Below are 25,598 nucleotides of genomic sequence, written 5' to 3' on the forward strand. Positions count from 1 at the left end.
ACATGCTTGTTTTTGGCCTTCTTGTTGCGCTATTATTCCTGCATGTTTGGGGCAATTACCTCAATCCTCAATCCCAGCCTTCCCTATGTGATATGAAACCTTGTGTCAAAATTTCAGAGATATCCATACACTTACATGTTATTTTCCGGAAACTACAAACATGCTTGTTTTGGCCCCTTATTCCTAAACTGTTTGAACCATAACCCCCAAAATCAATTCCAACCTTCCTTTTGTGGTATTGAACCTTCTTGTAAAATTTCATAGAGATCCATTTACTTTAACTTAAGTTATTGTACAGAAACCAAATGTGTCTTTGGACGACGATAACATCATAGCATTATAAGAACCTCAAAAAATGTTTTCTGTCATATCAAAATGAATGATGATCGACTGAGCTCCTCCTTGGAGTTTCATGATTGTCAAATAATCACATTTTGGCTACTGTAGTTATCAATCCACCCTCTTTTTCTTTTATAAAAATCCTGGATGTTAATACTTTTTTGTTGTTGTTTGTTGTCCTAAATTTACCATAACACTTCATTATTGTAATAAATGTAGATGAGAAAAGGGTATATATACCAAGAACAAATTAATGTTCTAAAAAAAATCAAAACCAAAGTAGCATGTCATCAAATCTCTACCTTATGCAGTAGTCACATGATCTTATTGACCAATCACTCATACCTGTAGGTAGTGGAATGTAACATGTGCATGTAGCTTGTTATCAAATCTCTACTCAATGCAGTAGTCACATGATCTTATTGACCAATTAATCATACCTGTAGGTAGTGAAATGTAACATGTGCATGTAGCTTGTTATCAAATCTCTACTCAATGCAGTAGTCACATGATCTTATTAACCAATCAATCATACCTGTAGGTAGTGGAATGTAACATGTGCATGTAGCTTGTTATCAAACTGTATTCAATGCAGTAGTCACATGATCTTATTGACCAATCAATCATACCTGTAGGTAGAGGAATGTAACATGTGCATGTATCTTGTTATCAAACTGTAGTCACATGATCTTATTGACCAATCAATCATACCTGTAGGTAGTGGAATGTAACATGTGCATGTATCTTGTTATCAAACTGTAGTCACATGATCTTATTGACCATTCAAACATACCTGTAGGTAGTGGAATGTATCATGTGCATGTATCTTGTTACCAAACTGTAGTCACATGATCTTATTGACCAATCAAACATACCTGTAGGTAGTGGAATGTATCATGTGCATGTATCTTGTTACCAAACTGTAGTCACATGATCTTATTGACCAATCAAACATACCTGTAGGTAGTGGAATGTATCATGTGCATGTATCTTGTTACCAAACTGTAGTCACATGATCTTATTGACCAATCAATCATACCTGTAGGTAGTGGAATGTATCATATGCATGTATCTTGTTATCAAACTGTAGTCACATGATCTTATTGACCAATCAAACATACCTGTAGGTAGTGGAATGTATCATGTGCATGTATCTTGTTACCAAACTGTAGTCACATGATCTTATTGACCAATCAAACATACCTGTAGGTAGTGGAATGTAACATGTGCATGTATCTTGTTACCAAACTGTAGTCACATGATCTTACTGACCAATCAAACATACCTGTAGGTAGTGGAATGTATCATGTGCATGCATCTTGTTACCAAACTGTAGTCACATGATCTTATTGACCAATCAAACATACCTGTAGGTAGTGGAATGTATCATGTGCATGTATCTTGTTACCAAACTGTAGTCACATGATCTTATTGACCAATCAAACATACCTGTAGGTAGTGGAATGTAGATTCTCTTCTCCAATCTTCTACGTAAAGCCTCATCTAAATCCCATGGGAAGTTGGTAGCAGCTAAGACCATCACAATTTTTTGTTCTTCACTTTCATCTGCACTATTGCCTCCAACACCTAAACAAACAAACATTTTTACAATCACATTTTTCTAATTATTTCTGTTCTGATCGCAGTTCTTAAACAAACTGAGATTTAATAATGAGGGGGGATAGGACATTTATGGGGACTCCGGGATCGGGTGTTTTTAAGCTTGGGATTTCGGGATTGACCCTTTCGGGATCCGGGAATTCCTTATTCGAAACCTCAGGATTATGTTGTTTTTAAGCCAGGGATTTCATGTTTTTAAGCCCGGGATTTTTGGATCAGGACCCCTCCTTGCCTCCCTTAATAATGCAATTTCTACAGAAATACCTATTTAAAACAGTCATAATTTGAAACAAGCTCAATGCTGTTCCATCAGAATTGTACCTCTTACAAGCAATTTATTTTGTAGTGCTGGTTGAACAAGAACAAAACTATTTTAAACTTATACCTTGATGGTGTAAATGTACTTCGAGTGATGTTAAAAGATAATCCCTTGATTAAATTTTATCAACATACTTTTATAGGAGAAACAGAAACATGATGGGTGCCACATGTGGAGCAGGATCTGACTTTTTCTATGTCATATAATAGGGGGGCATGACCTTTTTTGGGGGGGGACATCAGGATCTGGTTTTTAAGCTCTGGATTTTCGGGATCCGGGGAATTCTTTTTTCTAAGTTCGGGATGTCCGGATTTTAATTTTTTAAAATTCTGGACCACATGATTTCATGTTTTTAAGCCTGGGATTTTGAATTAAAAATGTTCCTAATCAGCTATATTTAAGGGCTTGTCATTTTTCATCATTTAAGAAATAGTTTTTAAAATGACAAAAGTATTTCAAACAATTTCGTCACTGAAATTTAAAAAGTAAAAATATTTTCGCAAGAAATACTAAAATTACTATCTTTGACTAGTTGAATAATTTAAGGAGTAAAATGACAGTACATACATGACATAGAGAAATTTAAAGACTGACTACTGTTTACATACATTTCATGCACAGCAATCATAGCAATCGAAAGACACAATTTGCATGAAAGTCCATTCCAAAAAAGACTTTAAATACTGATTATTTATCATTCAAACAAATAGTCATAGTACATTGATATGTAAAGTACAAGAAAACACATGCACTGAAATTAAACAGGATAAATGTACAAAATGTACCAGATCAAGAAACAAGATGTCCACTGATTGAGACTAAAAGCAGGAGGGTTAAGATCTCAAAATAACGATACTATTTTAACCAAGGACATGTTCATGCACCTGCCCCAACTTCAGATTTATAAACCTCATATCTCAATTTTTTTTTGGTCATTTTTGTATTTGAATTCTGTGCTTTATAAGTCACAAAGACAATTTAGAGCTTGACATATTGTACAAACACCTGTCTATGTCAAAGACTGAGATGTCCATTGTTGGTTTTGTTTTGCCTTTGAGTTGCTGTCTCTTGATGAATAACCGAATTTTAACTATCTTTTGAAAATCATTTATATAATTACAGTACAGATTCTCAGTTTAGTCAATAAATTAAAGAACCTTAGTGAGCACGCTCACATACCCCACGTCCCTACATTGTCATTGGAGAAATTAAATAAGTGTATTAAAGGAAAAAAAATTGTATAAGAAAAAATATTGAATAATAATTTCCTGTCAATATGCACATCTACATGCATAGTATGTCCTTATTATCTACAAAATCTCATGAAATTCTGTTGTGTGGTTTGAGAGGAGTTGCGATGACAAACTGTTGCAGTAGTACATTAAAGTAAATAAGTTCAAAGGGGCGTAACTTCTAGAAAAAAAATTGAATCGCAATTTCCCGTCGATGTGCACAACTAAATAGTATGTCCTTATTATCTGAAAAGGTTTCGTGAAATTCTGTTGTGTGGTTTGAGATAAGTTGCGATGACAAACTGTTGCAGTAGTACATTAAAGTAAATAAGTTCAAAGGGGCGTAACTCCTAGAAATAAAATTGAATCGCAATTTCCCGTCGATATGCACAACTAAATAGTATGTCCTTATTATCTGAAAAGGTTTCGTGAAATTTTGTTGTGTGGTTTTAGAGGAGTTGTGATGACAAGAAACAGGACTGACGGACAGACGGACTGACTGACAGACGGACGGGTCAAAAACATTATACCCTCTGCAACCTGTTGCATAGGGTATAATAACTCTATTAAAATCCCTATCCATATATCTTATGAACTTTTATCATTATTAACAGTTTCCTGCACATAACCATTTCTATTGATAAATGATTTTTACTGGGTACCTATTGGCAGAGGACAAAATTTTCAGATGTTTTTTTTTCAAATTACAGCCGATTGCATCGAGTGTGTAGGTACAGGTAATATCTTTAATTAGCTTGCTTGCTAGCTGAACCACCGAACCATGAATTCAATATAAGATAAGGTATACTACTCTCCTTCTGAAGAAGCCTAGTCCTACAGACAGATTGGTTATCTGTTGGACTACTCTACTCTTAAAGTTTCTAGAAATTTAAAGCTGGTGTCCCTGATGATTTATCAATATGGTTTGAGTTTTAGAGATACTGTAAAATCAGAAGTTATTGTGGGCCGCTGTTTTGTAAGTTTAGACTCAAATACAATTTTAATTTTTACGATTTTGAGAAAACCCCTGTTAAACTCATATAAAATATTTCAAAATGCAAGCTTAAATTATTGCACTTACAACTTTGTCACATTTTTTGCAATAATAAAAAACCCTACTATAAATACTGTATTAAAAGAACTTTGAAATGATTTCAAGAGTAGAGATTTGTATGTAAAACATCTGAAATTAAGTCAGCCTTGAAAAACTTCATATACTAAATGCAAGCAAATTGCAGTCTATGAAAGCTTCCATCAATGAGACAGCAACCCACAATACAAAATTTGAAATCACCAACAGATATATCAAGTTCAACATATAATTTTCAAAAATGTTTAATTTCTTCCCTCCTTTTCTATATTACCTTCCAAGGGAAGTAGCAACAGATTTGCCATATTAATTTCTAATAAAATACATTCAAAACCAAGGGTTTAGGATGATGCATGTCATGCATGTACTATCACATAATAAAAAAAAAAGCATTTGTCATTCAAAAGAAAAAGGATGTACCTAATTATTAAAATAAATTATCCTAGGATTAAATTGCACACAACATCATAGTTGACTAAAGTTTAAAAATCATAGTTGACTAAAGTTTATCATATCAAAGTTCTCTCCATTCCAACATACCTTCGTACATACCTAAGATATCAAAATTTATAAGTACAATTAAAGTCAACAATTTACAATGGTTTTAGATCTAAAAGACAAGTTACAGTCAAATATTGACACAAGGAAATTTTTGCACAGCGGAAAGGGGCAAACAAAAAAACTTGAATTTTGAAGAGATGATCTTTAACAAATTTTGTTTATCTTATAAGAAATATTGAAAATGTTCATGAAATTTTAAAAGATAACAATTTACAGATTCCTGACAAGATTCAAAATTTGTTGTCTTAAATTTTGTAGTTTTAAAAATGATATGTTGCTTCTACTAATTTTTTATTGTGTTTTACTACTGTGGATTCATTACTATTAGCTGTATACCATTTTTGTGGATTTAGTGGGTACATTCAGACCAAAATATATTTCAAATAGGATAACGATGAATTTTTGCAAAACCAAGAAATTAGAAGATCCACTTAATCATAATTCACGAAAAATAAGTGAATCATAGTATACTGGTAAATATTTAATTGATATGGGGTCATAATCCTTGATTTAGAACAAGTTTATAAAAATTAATAAGAATATTAGAATTAAACACACCTAAAATAACGTAAGAATATGAAAATTAAGATTCTTGCTTACGGTAGTTTCATACCTGAAATTTTTTTATTGTTCAATATTTTTTTTTAGGGACAATAAGTTTTAATTGTCATTATTGCAAACAAAAACTTACCATCCATTTGGACTAGCAGTTCCGATTTGACTCGTCTGCTGGCTTCATGTTCTGAATCAGATCCACGTTTAGAACAAATAGAATCAATCTCATCTATAAAAATGGTACTGGGTGCATAAAATCTGGCCTGTGATAACACAAAAGATTTACTTATGACATAAAATCTGGCCTGTGATAACAAAAAAGATTTATTTATGACATAATATCAGGCCTGTGATAACAAAAAAGATTTATTTATGACATAAAATCTAGCCTGTGATAACAAAAAAGATTTATTTATGACATAATATCTGGCCAGTGATAACAAAAAAGATTTATTTATGACATAAAATCTGGCCTGTGATAACAAAAAAGATTTATTTATGACATAAAATCTGGCCTGTGATAACAAAAAAGATTTATTTATGACATAAAATCTGGCCTGTGATAACAAAAAAGATTTATTTATGACATAAAATCTAGCCTGTGATAACAAAAAAGATTTATTTATGACATAAAATCTGGCCTGTGATAACAAAAAAGATTTATTTATGACATAAAATCTGGCCTGTGATAACAAAAAAGATTTATTTATGACATAAAATCTGGCCTGTGATAACAAAAAAGATTTATTTATGACATAAAATCTAGCCTTTGATATAAAAAAATTTAAATATTTTCTTGCTAAATGTTCGATTGCAATTATTTCATGTATATTCAGAATAACTTTGATGTTCAACATCGGTATATTCATGCTTATGAAACAATTTTACTCTGATAATAATCACTGAACGATTTTAGAAGACCCAAATCAAGAAAAGTCACAAAAGAGGAAAGAATTGCTAAAATTATATTCATACCAATATTAAAGAGTTATATTGTAGAAAAAGAATCAACCTGAAAATAAGTGAAAATTGAATACAGTAGATATTTAATCAAAGATATTTACTTGGTGAAAAAATAGAAAGAAAAAAAAAGAAAATTGAATACAAACATCTGCAATGATTTGTTTTGTTTCGCAAGTGCTCCTGAATTTTTTATTCCCATATCTTTAAAATACCACTTGATTGACAACAACGCTTTAGTGAACTGAAGTTTAAATAAACTTGCAGTTCACTAAAGCGTTGTTGTCAATCCAGTGGTAGTTTATTAATTTTTTTATTGACAACCCTGCATACCATAGGGTATCCCCTTTAGTCGCTCTACCTTCACTTCACCACTAAGGCGTTGGTTCAGCAGCTTCTTATTTCCCATATCATTGTAAACATCACATGTTAACTGTTTATTCTCTCTTATTTTTTTTTATGAAATAGTTATTTCTCATACTATATAAATGAATAATGATGTAAAATACATTAGCACATCAAGTCGAAACTACAAGAGACTTAATGAAAATGGAAAAACATAACGTAAGTCAGAACCTTGGATGACTTGAACATGTTGAACCTTAGATAAATTTTAAAACTACTGTAAATTCAGAGATTATTGCGATGTTTTTATTTTTCTTGTTTTCAATTATGTTTTTAGATATCTAAAAATACCTCGAGACAATAGAACATGTCCGACTTGTAAAACCTTAGAAGATGAAAATCACTTTCTCCACTATTTTTAAATTGTTAAATGAATTTAGCAGGATTTTTATAAATATAGCAAAAATTAAAATCTCATTTTCGTCCAAAAAGACAAATTCGCAATAAATAATGCATGCAATAATTTTTGAATTTACAGTAGTATGTCATTCTCATCTACTTATAGTCCGGCGGCTACAAGCATATTTCAGACGAATTGTGCACATCCTGTTACAAGCATGAAATTTGGCATAGACCTTCCTCAACTATTACTCTTTTATTTCAGATAGGGAGGCATTTGAAAAAAATGTCTCACTTCCGGTAAAATCCAAAATGGCGGACGTCATACTTAAATCAGCCCAATATCGAAGGCTAGCGTGTAAAAATGTGTTATTATCATGCTACTATCATAATATTTGGTACAGACCTTTGTGTTTTACTACTTTTGGATAAATTAAATAGATTAGATGTCTTCAGAAACCCCACTTCCGGTTTAAATCCAATATGGCTGACATTGTACTTAAATAAGCTTATTTTTTAGGGAGGGTAACTGAAATGTGTTTAAACGTATTGCTACTATCATTAAATTGTGTATGAATCTTCCTTTGGTGTTTCTGATGGATGTAATGCATAAGACATATGTCTAACTAGAGGCTCTAAAGAGCCTGTGTCGCTCACCTTGGTCTATGTGCATATTAAACAAAGGACACAAATGGATTCATGACAAAATTGTATTTTGGTGATGGTGATGTGTTTGAAGTTCTTACTTTACTGAACGATTTTGCTTCTTACAATTATATCTATCATGAACTTTGCCCATTAGTAACAGAGAACTATATTTGGTAAAAATTTACATAAATTTACCAAATTAATGAAAATTGTTAAAAATTGACTATAAAGGGCAATAACTCCTTAAGGGGTCAATTGACCATTTAGGTCAAGTTGACTTATTTGTAGATCTTACTTTGCTGAACATTATTGCTGTTTACAGTTTATCGCTATCTATAATAGTATTCAAGATAACCAAAAACGGCAAAATTTCTTTAAAAATTACCAATTGGAGGGCAGCAACCCAACAACCAGTTGTCCAATTCATCTGAAAAATTCAGGGCAGATAGATCTTGACTTGATTAACAATTTAACTTCTTGTCAGATTTGCTCTAGATTCTTTGGTTTCATAGTTATAAGCAAAAAACTGCATTTTACCCCTATGTTCTATTTTTAGCCGTGGCGGACATCTTGGTTGAATGGCCAGGTCATCGGACACATTTTTCAAACTAGATACCCCAAAGATGATTGTGGCCTAGTAGTTTCAGTGGAGATTTTGTAAAAGATTACTTAGATTTATGAAAAATGGTTAAAGATTGACTATAAAGGGCAATAACTCCTAAAGGGGTCAACTGACCATTTTGGTCATGTTGACTTATTTGTAGATCTTACTTTGCTGAACATTATTGCTGTTTACAATTTATCTCTATCTATAATAATATTCAAGATAATAACCAAAAACAGCAAAATTTCCTCAAAATTACCAATTCAGGGGCAGCAACCCAACAACCGATTGACCGATTCATCTGAAAATTTCAGGGCAGATAGTTCTTGACCTGATAAACATTTTTATCCCTTGTCAGATTTCCTCAAAATGCTTTGGTTTTTGAGTTATAAGCCAAAAACTGCATTTTACCCCTATGTTCTATTTTTAGCGGTGGCGGCCATCTTGGTTGGTTGACCAGGTCACGCCACACATTTTTTAAACTAGATACCCCAAAGATGATTGTGGCCAAGTTTGGATTAATTTGGCCAAGTAGTTTCAGAGGAGAAGATTTTTGTAAAAGATTACTTTAATTTACGAAAAATGGTTAAAAATTGACTATAAAGGGCAATAACTCCTAAACGGGTCAACTAACCATTTTGGTCATGTAGACTTATTTGTAGATCTTACTTTGCTGAACATTATTGCTGTTTACAGTTTATCTCTATCTATAATAATATTCAAGATAATAACCAAAAACAGCAAAATTTCCTCAAAATTACCAATTCAGGGGCAGCAACCCAACAACCGATTGACCGATTCATCTGAAAATTTTAGGGCAGATAGATCTTGACCTGATAAACATTTTTATCCCTGTCAGATTTGCTCTAAATGCTTTGGTTTTTGAGTTATAAGCCAAAAACTGCATTTTACCCCTTTGTTCTATTTTTAGCCGTGGCGGCCATCTTGGTTGGTTGACCAGGTCACGCCACACATTTTTTAAACTAGATACCCCAAAGATGATTGTGGCCAAGTTTGGATTAATTTGGCCAAGTAGTTTCAGAGGAGAAGATTTTTGTAAAAGATTACTTTAATTAACGAAAAATGGTCAAAAATTGACTATAAAGGGCAATAACTCCTAAACGGGTCAACTGACCATTTTGGTCATGTTGACTTATTTGTAGATCTTACTTTGCTGAACATTATTGCTGTTTACAGTTTATCTCTAACTATAATAATATTCAAGATAATAACCAAAAACAGCAAAATTTCTTCAAAATTACCAATTCAGGGGCAGCAACCCAACAACCGATTGACCGATTCATCTGAAAATTTCAGGGCAGATAGATCTTGACCTGATAAACATTTTTACCCCATGTCAGATTTGCTCTAAATGCTTTGGTTTTTGAGTTATAAGTCAAAAACTGCATTTGACCCCTATGTTCTATTTTTAGCCGTGGCGGCCATCTTGGTTGATTGACCGGGTCACGCCACACATTTTTTAAACTAGATACCCCAATGATGATTGTGGCCAAGTTTGGTTTGATTTGGCCCAGTAGTTTCAGAGGAGAAGATTTTTGTAAAAGTTAACGACGACGGACGACGACGACGACGGACGACGGACGACGACGGACGACGACGGACGACGGACGACGGACGCCAAGTGATGAGAAAAGCTCACTTGGCCCTTCGGGCCAGGTGAGCTAAAAACCCATTTCTTCCGGTAATATCCAAAATAGTGGACATAGAAATATCAATTTTTTATTCAAATTTTCAACTTTTTTTCAAAATGGAAAGAAAATGATTTTATTTTGTGCTGGTCATTAAACTTTTAGCTTAAAGTTATCCTCAAAACCACTTATTCTAGCATGTTGTAAATATTTATATATAAAGTTGACACTTCCGGTTAAAAATATGACGTAAATTTCGAAGATGAGTCCTCAATCTATTTCTTCGATGTAGAGTTTTGGATAGATTTATTAAAACAAAATAAAATCACTATAGTACTAAAAATTATTTAAAATTATTACTATTTGGCCAAGAATACATGTTTATTCACAGTCACCATGACATGCACACATCGCAGTACACGGGATACCCGATTTTCCACATTAAAATTGCCCGCGGTATCCTTTCTTACATCCCCAATGTATAAGCTTTTGACAAAATGATGAGGCCTTAAAAAGAGTTTTTCAAAAGTTATCCTCTTTGTCCCCGCCTGGAGTGGGTAGCATAAGAGCCAATCCCAAGCTTGTCCCCCTTAACATCTACCGAAGTATATTGCATGATTTACATGCTGGAAAAGACTAGACCAAGTTGAGGGAATAGCCTCAAAAAGCCGTCCCTGTTGCGAAAATAGTTATTTTCTTGCTTCGTTAACCATGTTATACCCATTTGGTAAGTTTGTGCGATCTTACAGTAAAACCCCGGTGACTTAGGTTGATTAATCATCATTCTTTTTGTTAAAGTCACATCTTAAAATGCAATCAATGTCTCCCTCATAGTCTTTTCCCCCATTTCAAGCAAAGAGAGAACCATATCACAACAGGTAAAGACATGGATAACAATAATAATTTCAGATCACTCAGATCACTCATTGCCTAGTGCATTTGAAAGGCCATTGATAGATATTAATCTAAAGTCTTTTCCTCTCCCAAACACAATCCATAGTTCGTCTACCCCTATACGGAATAGCGAAACAGTAGTGACAGCATCATCATTAACGACTGTTCGAATCATGACTCGTTTAAGTGCGTGTTTCACTGCATCAGACACATGCACCATGATTTTAGTGTCTGCCTCTAAATGTGAACTTGGTGCTGATCTTGAAATACATTACGTGGTGGATAAGATAGAATATCCTGACCATTTGTTGCTATAACTGCCATACACATCCAAGACTTCACCCACTCGTATTTCAGTTTCAAGGTATTTTATTTAGGTAAGGACATAATACCCAATCAATATACTCAGTAGGCCGCAATCCACAATTGGAGAGCTGATTTCCAACATTAACAAAGACTGTAATATTGTTTCTCACATCCATAAATTCTGCAAAAACACATATTTTCTTGCCTTGTTAACCTAATCTGTTTCTTTTTTTTTTCGATCTTCCAACAAAACCACGTATCGTTTTCAATGACATTAAACATCAAATCCATATGGTGATGTTGGCTGGTCAATCATCATTCTAAATGCTATAGTCACATCTTCAAACTCCATTAATGTCACCAACGCAGTTCCTTTTCCAGCAAACGTGTTATCTTTTAATGCCTAGTGCATTTGAAAGGTCATTGATTGATATATATCTTATACTTTTCCCCTTCCAAATGCAAACCAAAGTTTGTCTGTCCCTATGTCACGGAAGAGCGAAACAGCAATGACATCAGTATCGACTGTTTGAGTCATGACTCAGTTAAGTCTATGTTTCACTGCATCAGACACATCTATCTTGATTCTAGTGTCAGTCTCTTCGTGTAAACATGGTGATAAACTTGAAACATCGTCAAGTGGTGGATAACACTGAACATCCTAAGCATTTGTTGCTTCAACTACCTTGTACTAAAAATTGTATTGAGCAAGCTCTTGTGAATGAAAACTTAAAAGTTCTTTCTTACTGTCGTCATCTCTCAGAAAACTTTCCCAATTTTGAGGATGTTTTTAATTCTGGGTTCGTCTGTGTATTCCCTTTCCCCTAAATGTTGCCCTTGCTTCTTTTAGCAGCTTTCAAACTACCAGTATTGTCTATGTTCACATGTTACAGTTTCAAGGTGTTTCCTAACGAGTATGATGATTGGGTATTATGTCCTTACCTTAATAAAATACCTTGAGACTGTAACAAGAGTGGATGAAGTCTTTGATGAGTATGGTAGTTGTAGCAACAAATGCTCAGGGTATTTTATCTTATTCACCACGTGATGTATTTTAAGTGAAGCACCATGTTCACATAAAGAGACTGACACTTAAATCATGGTGCATGTGTCTGCTGCAGTGAAACACGTACTTAAACGAGTCCTGATTAACAGTCACTGATGATGCTGTCAATACTATTTCGCTATTCCGTGACATAGGGGCAGACGAACTATGGATTGTATTTGGGGAGGCTAAAATCTTTGGATTAATATCTATGAATGGCCTTTCAAATGCACTAGGCAACGAGTGATCACACACTTTCATTTCTGACCCATACCTTATGACAGGTTGTGATACTGTTTCCTTTGCTTGAAAAGGAAAAAAAAAAGACTGCGTGGGAGACATTGATGGTATTTGAAGATGTGACTTTAACATAAAGAATGATGATGGATCAGCCTAAAGATCGCAAAAACTTTTCAGATCTAACATGATTAAAGAAGCAAGAAAGTCAATTGTTGCACAAAAGGGAAAACTTATTTTAAGTGAGGCTATTCCCACGACTTGTTCTAGTCTTTTCAAGCATATAAAACGTGTAATATTCTAATGCAGGTGTTTAGTAAGACGAGCTTTGGATTGACTCTTATGCTACCTAGTCTTGTCACTAATGGATTGCGAAGGGACAAAGAGGGTCCCTTTAAAAAAAAACTCTTTCTGAGACCTCATCATTTTTCAGAAGCTTGTATATTATTGATGTAAGAAAGGATGCCGCGGTTATTTTTAATGTGTAAAATTGGGTCTCCCGTGCACTGTCTTGTGTGCATGTGGTGATGACTGTGAATAAGCATGTATTCTTGGCCAATTAGAAGAAATTTTAAATATTTTTAGTACTATAGTGATTTTATTTTGTTTAAATCAATCTATCCGAAACTCTTCATCGAAGAAATAGATTGAGGACTCATCTTTGAAATTTACGTCATATTTTTAACCGGAAGTGTCAACTTTAAATCTTAGCATTTACATCATGCTAGAATAAGTGGTTTGGGGGATAACTTAAAGCAAAAAGTTTAATGACCAGCACAAAATAAAATCATTTTCTTTCCATTTTGAAAAAAGTTGAAAATTTAAATAAAGAATTGATATTTCTCTGTCCGCCATTTTGGATACTTCCGGAAGTAAGGGATTTTAAGACATATGTCTTATACATTGTCTCCATCAGAGGCACCAAAGAAAGGTTCATACACAATGTAATTATAGTAGCAATACGTTAAAACACATTTCAATTACCCTCCCTAACAAATAAGCCTATTTAAGTACAATGTCAGCCATATTGGATTTAACCGGAAGTGGAGTTTCTGAAGACATCTAATCTATTTAATTTATCCAAAAGTAGTAAAACACAAAGGTCTGTACCAAATATTATGATAGTAGCATGATAATAACACATTTTTACACGCTAGCCTTCGATATTGGGCTGATTTAAGTATGACGTCCGCCATTTTGGATTTTACCGGAAGTGAGACATTTTTTTCAAATGCCTCCCTATCTGAAATAAAAGAGTAATAGTTGAGGAAGGTCTATGCCAAATTTCATGCTTGTAACAGGATGTGCACAATATTTCACAAAGCCGCCGGACTATTAGACAAATCAGGGTTCTTCTGTATAACATTATTTTCTCTCTGAATTTGTCAGTAACTCAGTTTTTTCTAGTATTTTCCAGTAAATCAATTCATTTCCCTTGAATTTATCAGCAAGCTAGATATTTTTTTCGAAAAAATTGTTTGTACAACTATTTTTTTTTGTTAGGGATATTCTATTAAAACATGTATGAGAGGGTTGGTCATTACATATCTTTGTTTGAGGATTAAAGGGTTGGAAGCAAATACAATTCAGTTACAGAAGAAAATAAAAGTTATGGGCTGTGGGGTATAAAAAAAGTTCTATCCCATATGTACCATAGTACTTTTTTTCTCTATAGACTATCCTTTTTATGTTTTTACTTAAATAAAAAGTTCAAGTATTTCTACAAAATGTATTTTCACATTTTTGAAGACGTTTTCCTACTTAATCTGAGCAAAACCCAATTGCATGCATAGACACAATATTATTTTTTTTTATGAATTCAACGACAATGATTACTTTAAATTTCAAGTATGAGGTTTGAACATGGTAAACGCACTAATAAATTAATGAACAAATTCCTTTTTTTAAAGAGAAAACTTAAAATGATAAAATAAAAATGTTATGAATTTATTATCAAAATATCATGTGAAAATTATTGATGTAAGATAAAAAGCATGATGAATATATGAAGCGTGAAAGCCAATGTTTGACGATAAAAGTGATATATGAATCTATGAAGAACTACGACAGTTAGCACAAACTGAAAGGTCAAAGAGCAACATACCATTTCGAACAGTATACGGACAAGTTTTTCAGATTCCCCGTGGTACTTTGATGTCAATGTGGAAGAGGAAACATTGAAAAAAGTTGTTCCACATTCTGTGGCTACAGCTTTTGCCAACAAGGTTTTTCCCGTTCCCGGTGGACCTACCATCAGCACACCCTAAACCACGGCAAAAAAAGAAAAAACAAAAATGTGTAACAAAATATTTATATATCTTACCATTTCAAATAAGAGTCTAACTAACATCTCAGATTCCCCCCGGTATTTCGATGTGAGAGTTGAGGATGAGACGTTAAAGAATGTAGTGCCACACTCAGTTGCCACTGCTTTAGCCAACATCGTCTTTCCTGTACCAGGAGGCCCTACCATTAACACACCCTGCAGACAGAAACTCCAACTTTAATTCAAAATCCTTGTGTAAATCTGTTGCTACTTACATATTGCTGTGGCCAGCATTATAACAAGAACAGGTCCTCTTTGACATTTAAAAATAATTTTCTAAAGTGGGTGTGTCCTTCTTAATAAAAATTATATCAAAAGTCCATTTCATGTGTCAATCTATCAAAGGATGGCATAAAATATTCACTTTATCAATCTTTATATACCGTATAGCGGGTTATTTTAGTGGGTGTAAAATTTCACGATTTTCATTGAACAAGGTATACGAAATATTTTAGCGGTTATTATTTTGGCGGATGAAAACTTTTATTTATACCTTTGCATGTACACCTTTAATTTGGCGGAATTTATTTTGGCAATTTTCTTCTATCCGCGAAAATGAGCGAAAATTAACACCCCGCGAAAATAACCCGCTATACGGTATCGTGTATATCCTACATTGTATATTGAACTATGATAGCTTTTGTTATTATGTGTAATATCTAAATCTATATTTTGTTGAATATAAATTTCTCTCTTTTAAAAATACTTGTATTCATTTTCATTAAGCTCATTTTGGGGGAACATCTTTCTCATTACTATACAAACACAGATGTGGTTTTCAATTGACCAATCAATAATCAGTTATAACTTTGTGTAGAGATCAATGCAACCAGGTTATAGGTGACTTGCTCAATTTATTTTTGTTTGATAAGTTCCTTTGGTGGATAATTTATGCAATTTGTGGACAAGCTTTTCAGAAAAATGTTATATGTACTTATAACAATTGTGCAAAGTTTGGAGATTCAAATTACCAGTAAATAAATCATTTCTACAAGCTTCTATAAAACAGCTGAATAAGATATTTCATTAAAAAAATGGAAAATAGACAACTATTTACAAACTCTATTTAACTCTACTTTTACTATTTTACTAATTTACATGTATATCTAGACAGTGTGATGTATTTATTCAATTAAAAAATAAATCATTTGAATGATGAGTGTGCAATACCCTACAATCAATGTTAATCTACTGGTAAAACAATTATCATAATCTATGTATTTACCCGCCAAGGTCTACGAATGCCTTTGAAAAAGTCTGGAATGACAAGAGGTAGAACTACAGCCTCTTGCAGAAGTTTCTTAGCCTCTACTAAATCTGCAATGGATGTCCTACAAATAAATAACCCTTATACTATAACTTTGTTCAAATTTTCAAGCTGCTTTTATTTCTTGATGACATACCTGCTAGAGATCCCATGAGGTTATGCCCCTTTATGACACAGGGAGTTGTTAAAAGTTGCTTAGATTACAAGGTCACTTTTTAGAAAATTTGACAGATTTTTTTTAATAAAATGCTTTCACTGAGTGCAGCCTGATACGACTGCAGAGGTTGAACCCTGAACAGTTTGGACTCAATATTCATTGATACTGTTTGAATTTGGATTGTGATCAAATTTTTTATATAATGTAGGTTTCTGACACAAAATGAATGTGGTAATAGATCTTATAAATCTATTGTGTAATATGAATGAGTGTATTCTTCATGAATGAGAATCAAAGAACTGCCTCAAGAAAAACAGAAAATATGGTATATTTGACTTTGATATATATACTTGTATAGTGTAACCTGTGTACCAACACACTTGGGGACCAGAAAAAAAAGTTGGTTTTAGGAAGGATGTTAAAACGCAGGTTTTTTCTGCAAGGATAGGCATATTTTGGGACCATTAAATGTGTTGATTAAAGCATGATGTTGGAATACTCAGGTGTCAGACTAGGCAGGTTACACTTTATTCCTGACTAAAAATACTTATAAGATTTTTTTCTTACCATGGAACACTAGGATTTTTCTGTATTATATCTCTTTCTAGTCCTTCTACTAATCCTTTGTCATAGCCAGTAGGATCAAATTTCTTCTCTCCATCCTCACCTTGCTGTACGGGGCAAAATAAGATATGTTGATTTAATTTTAATTTTTTTATTTCTTCATTTACACTCAGACACAAAATATGTGTTGCACAAGGACAAATTACAAATCAAAATACAATAAATGACAGAATAGAAATGAAACTAATAACAAAAGTGTACTTTCAAAAGATCATAAAACTTGTTCGATTGATACAACTTAAAAACTTGATAAAACAGATAAAAGCAAATACATACAAGATTTCAATTTTTGAGTAGAAACTGGCTTACTTAAAATACTTTCCCCCCATAAATCTAATTCTAATCTTTATTCTATAGTAAAAGAAAATAGTAATAACAATATATCATAGAACTAATGTCTGAGAAATATAGTTCTGCATCTATACTTGTTATGACCACTTTGATAAATCTGATAAAAAACATGTTGATTAAATTTGTATTGTATTATTTCCAGCAAGATTCATTCAGAACATTGCACTCAACATTTTCCTACAATTCATTAGAGAAATAAATTCCTCTATTAAACCCTGTTAATAAATATATTTATCCTCTCTTAATAGTATAATTTCAAAATGTCCTGTAATCCCCATATTTGAAAATTTAACTACCTCATGATGAAGGATATTATGAATAGTATAGGGTTGTGTGGAAAAAATTATAACCTATAAATATATCTTATACTGCAGTTTCATGATTTTTCCTTTGATACCAATTTTCTTTGATTTCGTGGGTACAGGGGAACCACATATTCAAATGTTCACAAATTACGATTTTTTTTAACGTATGCAGACTTTGACAAAACAACGAAATCAAATACCTAGGTTAATAGTGGGTCTCATTGGGGTCTAAGCGTGACGCGGGATTGCCGATTTTTTGTAAGCGTGATACGTGAAAGTCAAATTATTGTGTCGTGAAAACGGCAAATGAGGTCTAGCGAAACTGGGAAATGATGAAAAAATGAGAATTGCTTACGCACATAGTGTAAGCGGGATACAGGAATCTGACAAAACAATAAGCAGGATCCGGGATTGGAACCCCCCAATGAGACCCTCTTAATACAATTTTCCATCACAACACAAAATTTGTTACCAAGGAAAATGAATGAATTCATGGTATACAAAAATATAAACCTTTTTCTTTTCCTTATTTTCTGGCCTGCCTCTGTTGTCCCGTCCTTTGTCCACATTTCCATATGATGGTCCTCCTGCCCTATTTCTGTCCTGTGGTCTTGAAGGAGCTGGTTTTCCAGGACCCGGTCTTCTGACTGGTTCTTGTTTTCTAGGTGCAGGCCTCCCACCTCGAATATTTGGGGAAGGTCTACAAATTACAAGCATAAATATTAAATCTTTTCATTAGTAGTCAAACAACTTTGATTTTCTTGTATTATTGGGGCACAAACTGCATTTTAAGTTAGTCTTCACGCTGAGTGGCAGCCCAGACAGCCTAGGCTTGTAAAATTGCTCTTGGGCCTGTAAAAATTATATATACAGGCCAACAGAATCTAACTAAAAAATTTCAAGAAATTGAGCTCCGGGCCTGTAGATTTAACAGTTCATCGTGAAGACTGTTTTTTTTCTGTAACCAAGATAAAATACTTAATTACAGTTAAAATATAGTTCTGTAAACCATCTATTTAAAAATTTAAATTTTTTTGAGAGAGTATGTTGTATGATGAATAAGAATATAGAACCAGCAGGGACAGATCCAGCCATTTTTAAAAGGGGGCTTCCCAACCCAGGATAAAAAGGAGGGGTAGGGAGTTGTTCCAACCAGATGTCCCCATTCAAATCATTGATCGTCCTAAAAAAAAGGGGGTTTCAACTTTCAAACCACATAACCTCCCCCCTGGAACCGCCACCGTCCAGACCAGGCTTACTGGATTATTACTAACCTATATTCTACAGGTGTAGGAGGGGGCCATACATCAGGGTCTCTTGTTGGCTCTTCATGTCTTGCATAATCTTGAAATGGACTTCCATAATCATTATCTTCCTGATGATGTCTAGGATTGTTAGACTTGAAACTTGCTAATGTTTCATTAATATCTTTCACTCTGTCATGTTCTTGGCTGATCAAATCTCTTGCCTGAAACATAAAATGTGACTTGTTTAACATAAGCAATAACACATATGTACAAAAAACATGTATAATATGGACCCCCTCTTATGAACTTGAGATTGAATATTTCTTAACAAGACCAAACTTGCTATTCAGGAAGTAACTCATCGAAACAAGATTTTGTTGGGCAAAATAATGAAATCAACAGTCTGCACTGTTAGCAACTAGTCCAATTCCCCAGAGTAGTTAGTTTTGGCCAAAAAAAAAAATCAGCCACAAATGAAAAATGTTGGAATATTAGACAAGAAGTTCAAAAAGATTTTGGTGTAAAGTACTATAAACCTAATCACATTGTGGTTGATAAAAGAATAACCAAAAAGTTATGTAGAATAATAATTCAACTATTGTTTTCTTGTGTTTTTTTTATCATAAGTATAATCTTCAAAATCACACTAGTTATGGGGCAACATCCAGAAAAAAAATACCGGTTCCTACTTAATCATGTTGATATGATGGTAGATAACCAGAAAGAGATCATGGAAATAAGGTTACAGAGGTAACATTTGAATAATACAAAACATGTTTTAAAAAATTGTAGTTGCCTTGTGATGCGTCTCATGTAATATTTTTTTCTAATGTATGTTATTTTTAATTTACAGCAGAATGCATTGAATGTGTAGGTAAAGGAAATATCTTTGGTTAGGATGCTTGCAAGCTGAACCGCTAAGTCATTCTTAGGTTAGGTAAACAAAATGACCTCCTTTAAGAGTAGACTAGTTCAAATGTTAACCAATCTATCTGTCTGAAGAACTAGACTACTCCAAAAGGAGGGTAGTACGCCTAACCCAATAATGACTACTGTTGAGCTAACAAGCAAGCTTACAAAAGATTCTACCTTGACCTACACACTCTATACTATATATGTTCCGGACCATATGAGTATTTGGACCATACGTGTATGGTCATGACCATATGCGTATACTCATATGGTCCGACCATACACGTATGGTCCGACCATACACCTATGGTCCGCCCGTACGCGGATGGTCGGACCTTATGAGTATAATACTTGTTTGCTTATTAACGGGCCGGACCATATAGGTATTTTTTTTCAAATTACATTATAAACATATCAATACAAAAACTATCTAAAAAAGCAACAATGGTTACATGAAATGTATTAATTTTTATAATTCAAAGACTACGTAAAATTTAAATATTGATGCCCTAGTCAGTTTTCATCGCTGTTAGCCTTTTTGCAGCTGCTTACAGTGATATCGAGGTCTTGGGCCATTCCGATATATCTACGATGTTTTAAGAAGCTCTAGATCTCAAATATCGTAACACAACTGCAATACACCATATTCACAAGACAACTTAAATACAATGTGTTACTTTCAATTGACCTCTTGTGTAACAGTTCATTAAGAATTTTTTTGAAATATTTTTTTAAGTCGACATATTGCCACTCACTCATTATAACAAATCGTTAATAACCATCGGTAATTACCATCGGCAATGTCCATTGGTATAAAATGTGTTTATTATAGTTTTGACAAGTAAATGAAATTAACTATTTAAAACTTCTTTATTTAGCTAATCTTTTTGTTACGATTATATAAACCTATATGATAGCGTCTTTTTAATGAAAAGTCATACCATGTAAAGAGTTGAGACGTATTTAAAGTAAACTGTAACAGAGTGTTCATTACCCCGACCATACGCGTATGGTCGGACCATATGAGTATATACCCATATGGTCATGACCATACGCGTATGGTCCAAATACTCATATGGTCCGGAACATATATACATGTACATATACATATAGCTACTGTAATATACATGTAAACTTAGCCATAAACTACATATACATGTCAGTACAAATAATGTATCTTCTGAAACTGTACCTGCATCCATTTTCTTTTTCTATCTGGCTCTCCTATTGACGACAGGAGTTTCTGTATTTGTTGTAGAACTCCTTGATAATACACCAAAGATGTGTCATAATTTCCTAACAAGGCATTCTCTCTACCTAATTTAGTGTTTTCTTCAATTTCACCTAGAACAATTGATGAACTCATCATACAGATGAAGGTTTCTGCCTACTAAAAGAAAATTGCATTCAATTACTTAACATAGGCTACACCAGTTTTTCCACTTTGAAAAAAGTTTCAATGCCAAATTTATTTTTACTATGTTACTAGTTACTAATACACTTTCGTAGAAACAATCCTGGTTAGTTTTTGAATATTTTTCTTTTAAATATTAATTATGATTGATATAAGGTAATATATACACTATTTTTTTTAGATGATAATCAAATTAAAAAGGCAAATACAAACAAGTGAGAAAAATAATACAAACTTAAGAACAATTTAAGTTCTTAAAATAAAAGGTCATATATAAATTTTATTCTTTTAATGTGCAATTATTTTTAATTTCCATTTTGCTAACTAAGGCCATAATAAATAATAGGTTTGTTTGCCCAAACGCTACCTACCCAGAAAAAAGCTGCCTACTCAAATTCTTTTATTGTCCTGATTTGTAGAAGTTTTTTTTTTAATCAAATAGTCATGAAGACTAATAAACATCTGATATACCAATTTCTTTTTTTGAAAAAAAAAAAGAAAATGCCTACCTACCTACCCACTGGCTCAACCTTTAGGTAGGGTTTGGGCAAACCAAAATATTTTTAAGTGTGGCCTAATACATAAAATACAAATTATTATAATTGCCATTCTCTTCACTGAATTCACAAAATCAGGAAATAACCAATAATTTTGATATTTTTTGTGTATCTTTCAAGTTTCATTCCAGATCATATATATAATATTTTATTAAAAATCTGTTGCGGGTACACTAGTCTGAGATTACTCTGACTCCAACGGCTGTTTTGCCAGACAAGCTGGGGCCGTGGGACGTCAGAGCTTGTCCCATATCAAAAAGTGGATATTTGCCCGTCCAAAATAGATGGGCTGCTTCAATGCTTCTGGTGCCAACTAACAGCCTTGGAATTATATGAATCGGGTATCAATTGTTCATTTTTCATTAATCTCTTCATTTATGTAAGTTCACCTACCTGTCACCCTTTAATTTCTCATAATCAGGCAGTTTTCACAGTGACCCATTTATGTAGATTCAGACCTTTTTACTTTTATTTTCCAAAGGATGTCAAGTTACGAAAGAATTCACGACCTCAAGACTCAAATATGCAAATATTTATACTTTTTTCACCTCCTTTATAGGAGATCAATGTTAAACAGTCAGAAACCAGGTTGAAATAGAACAAAAGAATCGAAGCTCTTTATTAGAGAAGGCGAAAAAAGACTACTGTATAGTGTACTATAGTGACAAAATTTTTAAAAGTTAATAGAAACAAACAAAATTGCAATTTTCTTCTCAATTATGAGGTGTTTTATTTTAAAAACACTATTTGCGTAAGTTTTCAATTTATCTAGTACATAGTTAAGCAGAACAATTAGATATCAAGTCGACGACATGGGTATCTTTCAAGTTGGATGATGAAAATGCATAACCTCCGATTTTTTTGAAAAAATTACCACGGACGGAAAACATATCAATCTATTAGTTCAGTAATTTTCGTGTCTGCCCTTCCATTATGTGACTGAAGAAAAAATTACAAAAAATGGGTAACAATTGTATCGAAAAGAGAAAATTGAGTGCACCTTTTTATGTTAGGGCGTGTTTGAGTTGAGTATTTTGTCTTAATATCATACAAAGTAAGAATATTTCATACATCGTCTTGTTTCAGATTCTATCATTTTTATATATTAAAGCTACAGGTTGACTTTATAACACCAAAAAATCACAGTACTAAAAGATGAAATATATATGGGTCAAGTGAAATACCTGTCTAATGAGTCACAAAAACAGAGAAGGTGTGTTCGAATAGCTATTTTTTTACTGAAAGTACTTGACGACAGTCTTTCAAGTTGGATGATGAAAATGCATATCTTCCAAAATTTCTAATTTTTTGTGTGTGATAACTAGGGTTTATAGTCATCATACACTATAAAAAACTAGTCTGCCCTTTCACGAAATATTTAATTAGATTTTTTTTAAATGTTTATGAATTTTCGAAAATTCAACCTGACAACCGATCAGACAATAGTTTTAAGTTGAATCATTGCATAAAAGATTATTAACTGATGCTCATTAGCTAGTTGATACATTTGTCTTTGAAAATACAACTGACATATAAGGATCGTAATGATGCAATGTGGATAAATTTATCAGTTTCCAAGAGCAAAATTGGTAGCGCGTCATCCCAACAATGGCTTCCATTTCATAGTTGATACATTTGTCTTTGAAAATACAACTGACATATAAGGATCGTAATGATGCAATGTGGATAAATTTATCAGTTTCCAAGAGCAAAATTGGTAGCGCGTCATCCCTCCAATGGCTTCCATTTCTAAGATTCTGAAAATGAACTGGCGTAATGGGGAGATAATTTTGACGAAGTAGACTTCTGACTGAAACATTTAGTAGCAAACCACGATTTTTCACCTCCTTTACAGAAGATTGGTATTAAGCATTTAGTGCCAACCTTGATAACAATCAGAAGCTCTCTGACATTTAGATAACTTGCATCGTAAATGAACAAGGGTTAGATATTGGTCATTTGCATAAATCATCACTGTGTTCTCATGGTCACATGATTTCTATTCACTTTCACTAAAGTTAGAGTGCGAAAACTAAAAGTATTCGGACAGCGACAACGGCGACGCCAATGTGATACCAATATACGACCAAATTTTTGCAGTCGTATGAAAATGTCTGAATTGATGATTCACTGTGAAAACTGTCTACTTATGAGAAATTAAAGGGTGGCAGGGCCTTAAATAAAATATTGTTTGTTTCCCCAATCCCGACCGACCCTTCAAAATTGGTGCTACTCTTAAAATTTTATTGTCAAAACTAAGTGAAATATTATTTTATTCATTTTGGATTTTCAGGCTTGCCGGATCGTCCGATAATATTCAAGCTTTTTGGAAAAATAAAATTATTTCCCTACCTACCTATCCACACCTGGCTTGGCAGGCTGGGGATTGGGGAAACAAAAAATATTTTAATTTAGGCCCAGGTACATTAGGTAAAGCTTTAATTACATGTACATAAATGAAGAGATAAAGGAAAAACGAACAAATTGAAACCCAATTTATATAATTCCAAGGCCGTTAGTTGGAACCAGAAGCGATGAAGCAGCACATCTATTTTGGACGGGTAAATATCCACTTTTTGAAATGCCACAAGCTCCGACATCACACGGCCCCAGCTTGTCTGGCAAAACAGCCATTTGACATCAGAGTAATTTCAGACTACAGGTACATATAGCCTTAAAAGGCCAAATTGGCTATGCCTACCTGCTTGCGGGTATGCACATACACTACCTTGTAGTAGTAGAAGTACAAACCACTGGCGGATCTAGAAATTTTCATAAGTAGGGGCCCACTGACAGCCTAAGGGGGGTTTTAGGAGTACCTGAGAGAGATCATCCACAGTTTTGGGTGGGGTTCGTGTTGCTTAGTATTTAGTTTTCGGTGTTGTGTATTTTGTACTATAATATGTATTAAAGATAATTTTTGTCTTTCTCTTTTTTTTCTTTAAGTCATGGCGTTGTCAAGTTTACTTTCGATCTACGAGTTAGGACGTTCCTCTGGTATCTTTCTCCCCTCTTTTAAAGAAATTGCTCACATCTATTGTTTTACTCCGGAGTTTTAACAAATATAGTTTTCTAGTGTTCTTTCTAATTATAAAGAATGAGTTATTTCACTTACGATATTTTTTCTTCAAATATTCGGAAGTGGATATTTGTATGTAAAAGCTCAACCAAATCGGACATGCGACATTCCGTAATATGTTTGGGTCATCTCGATACTGCAATTTAAAAAAAAAATATCGCGTGCATTTATGATCATTTATATTTCAATAACGATTGCTTTTACAATATATATAAATCTCTTATTCGTGATTTCTCGATAAGCTAACGAAATGTATAGTATAGAAAGTCCCTGCTTTACAAGTTATCAAAAAAATGTCAAATTTTCTAAACTAAAAGATTATACATGGAAAACGCTTTTTTTAAGTCATAAAAAGATAAAAAAAAACAACAACAAAAAAACAATAATAGATGATACAAAGATATAATATAAGGAACCGATAGATTGTTAAAGGCGCTTTTAGAAAATACAAATAAAAATGTAGTTCACAGAACTCGTCACACGGTTTCTTTAGACACATCAAACTGACATTAGTCCTATAACCTGATAACATATGACCTAGGGGGCATTATTTACT

The 25,598-nt window shown here is 33.2% G+C and overlaps 1 protein-coding gene across 6 annotated transcripts in view; it reads right to left on the reverse strand.

The window, feature by feature from the left end:
* Nucleotides 1-25,167, reverse strand: part of LOC134687125 (katanin p60 ATPase-containing subunit A1-like) — a 32,670-nt gene extending 7,503 nt beyond the window's left edge. The window contains exons 1-10 of one of the 6 annotated variants that reach the window (XM_063547136.1): nt 25,079-25,167; nt 21,185-21,382; nt 19,108-19,301; nt 18,347-18,533; nt 17,121-17,224; nt 16,355-16,460; nt 14,908-15,066; nt 5,853-5,979; nt 5,141-5,152; nt 1,789-1,926 (exon numbers count right to left, since the gene is read on the reverse strand). In XM_063547136.1, coding sequence (XP_063403206.1) covers nt 1,789-1,926; nt 5,141-5,152; nt 5,853-5,979; nt 14,908-15,066; nt 16,355-16,460; nt 17,121-17,224; nt 18,347-18,533; nt 19,108-19,301; nt 21,185-21,361 — 1,204 coding nt within the window. In that variant the 5' untranslated portion in view covers nt 21,362-21,382; nt 25,079-25,167. Of the gene's footprint in view, nt 1-1,788; nt 1,927-5,140; nt 5,153-5,852; nt 5,980-14,907; nt 15,067-15,126; nt 15,286-16,354; nt 16,461-17,120; nt 17,225-18,346; nt 18,534-19,107; nt 19,302-21,184; nt 21,383-24,930; nt 24,950-25,078 lie in introns of those variants that run through there. The other 5 variants (XM_063547133.1, XM_063547135.1, XM_063547134.1 and 2 more) reach the window with 5 other exon arrangements.
* Nucleotides 25,168-25,598: the final 431 nt, after the last annotated feature.

This window comes from Mytilus trossulus, chromosome 10 (genome assembly GCF_036588685.1).
Source record: "Mytilus trossulus isolate FHL-02 chromosome 10, PNRI_Mtr1.1.1.hap1, whole genome shotgun sequence".
NCBI lineage: Eukaryota > Metazoa > Mollusca > Bivalvia > Mytilida > Mytilidae > Mytilus > Mytilus trossulus.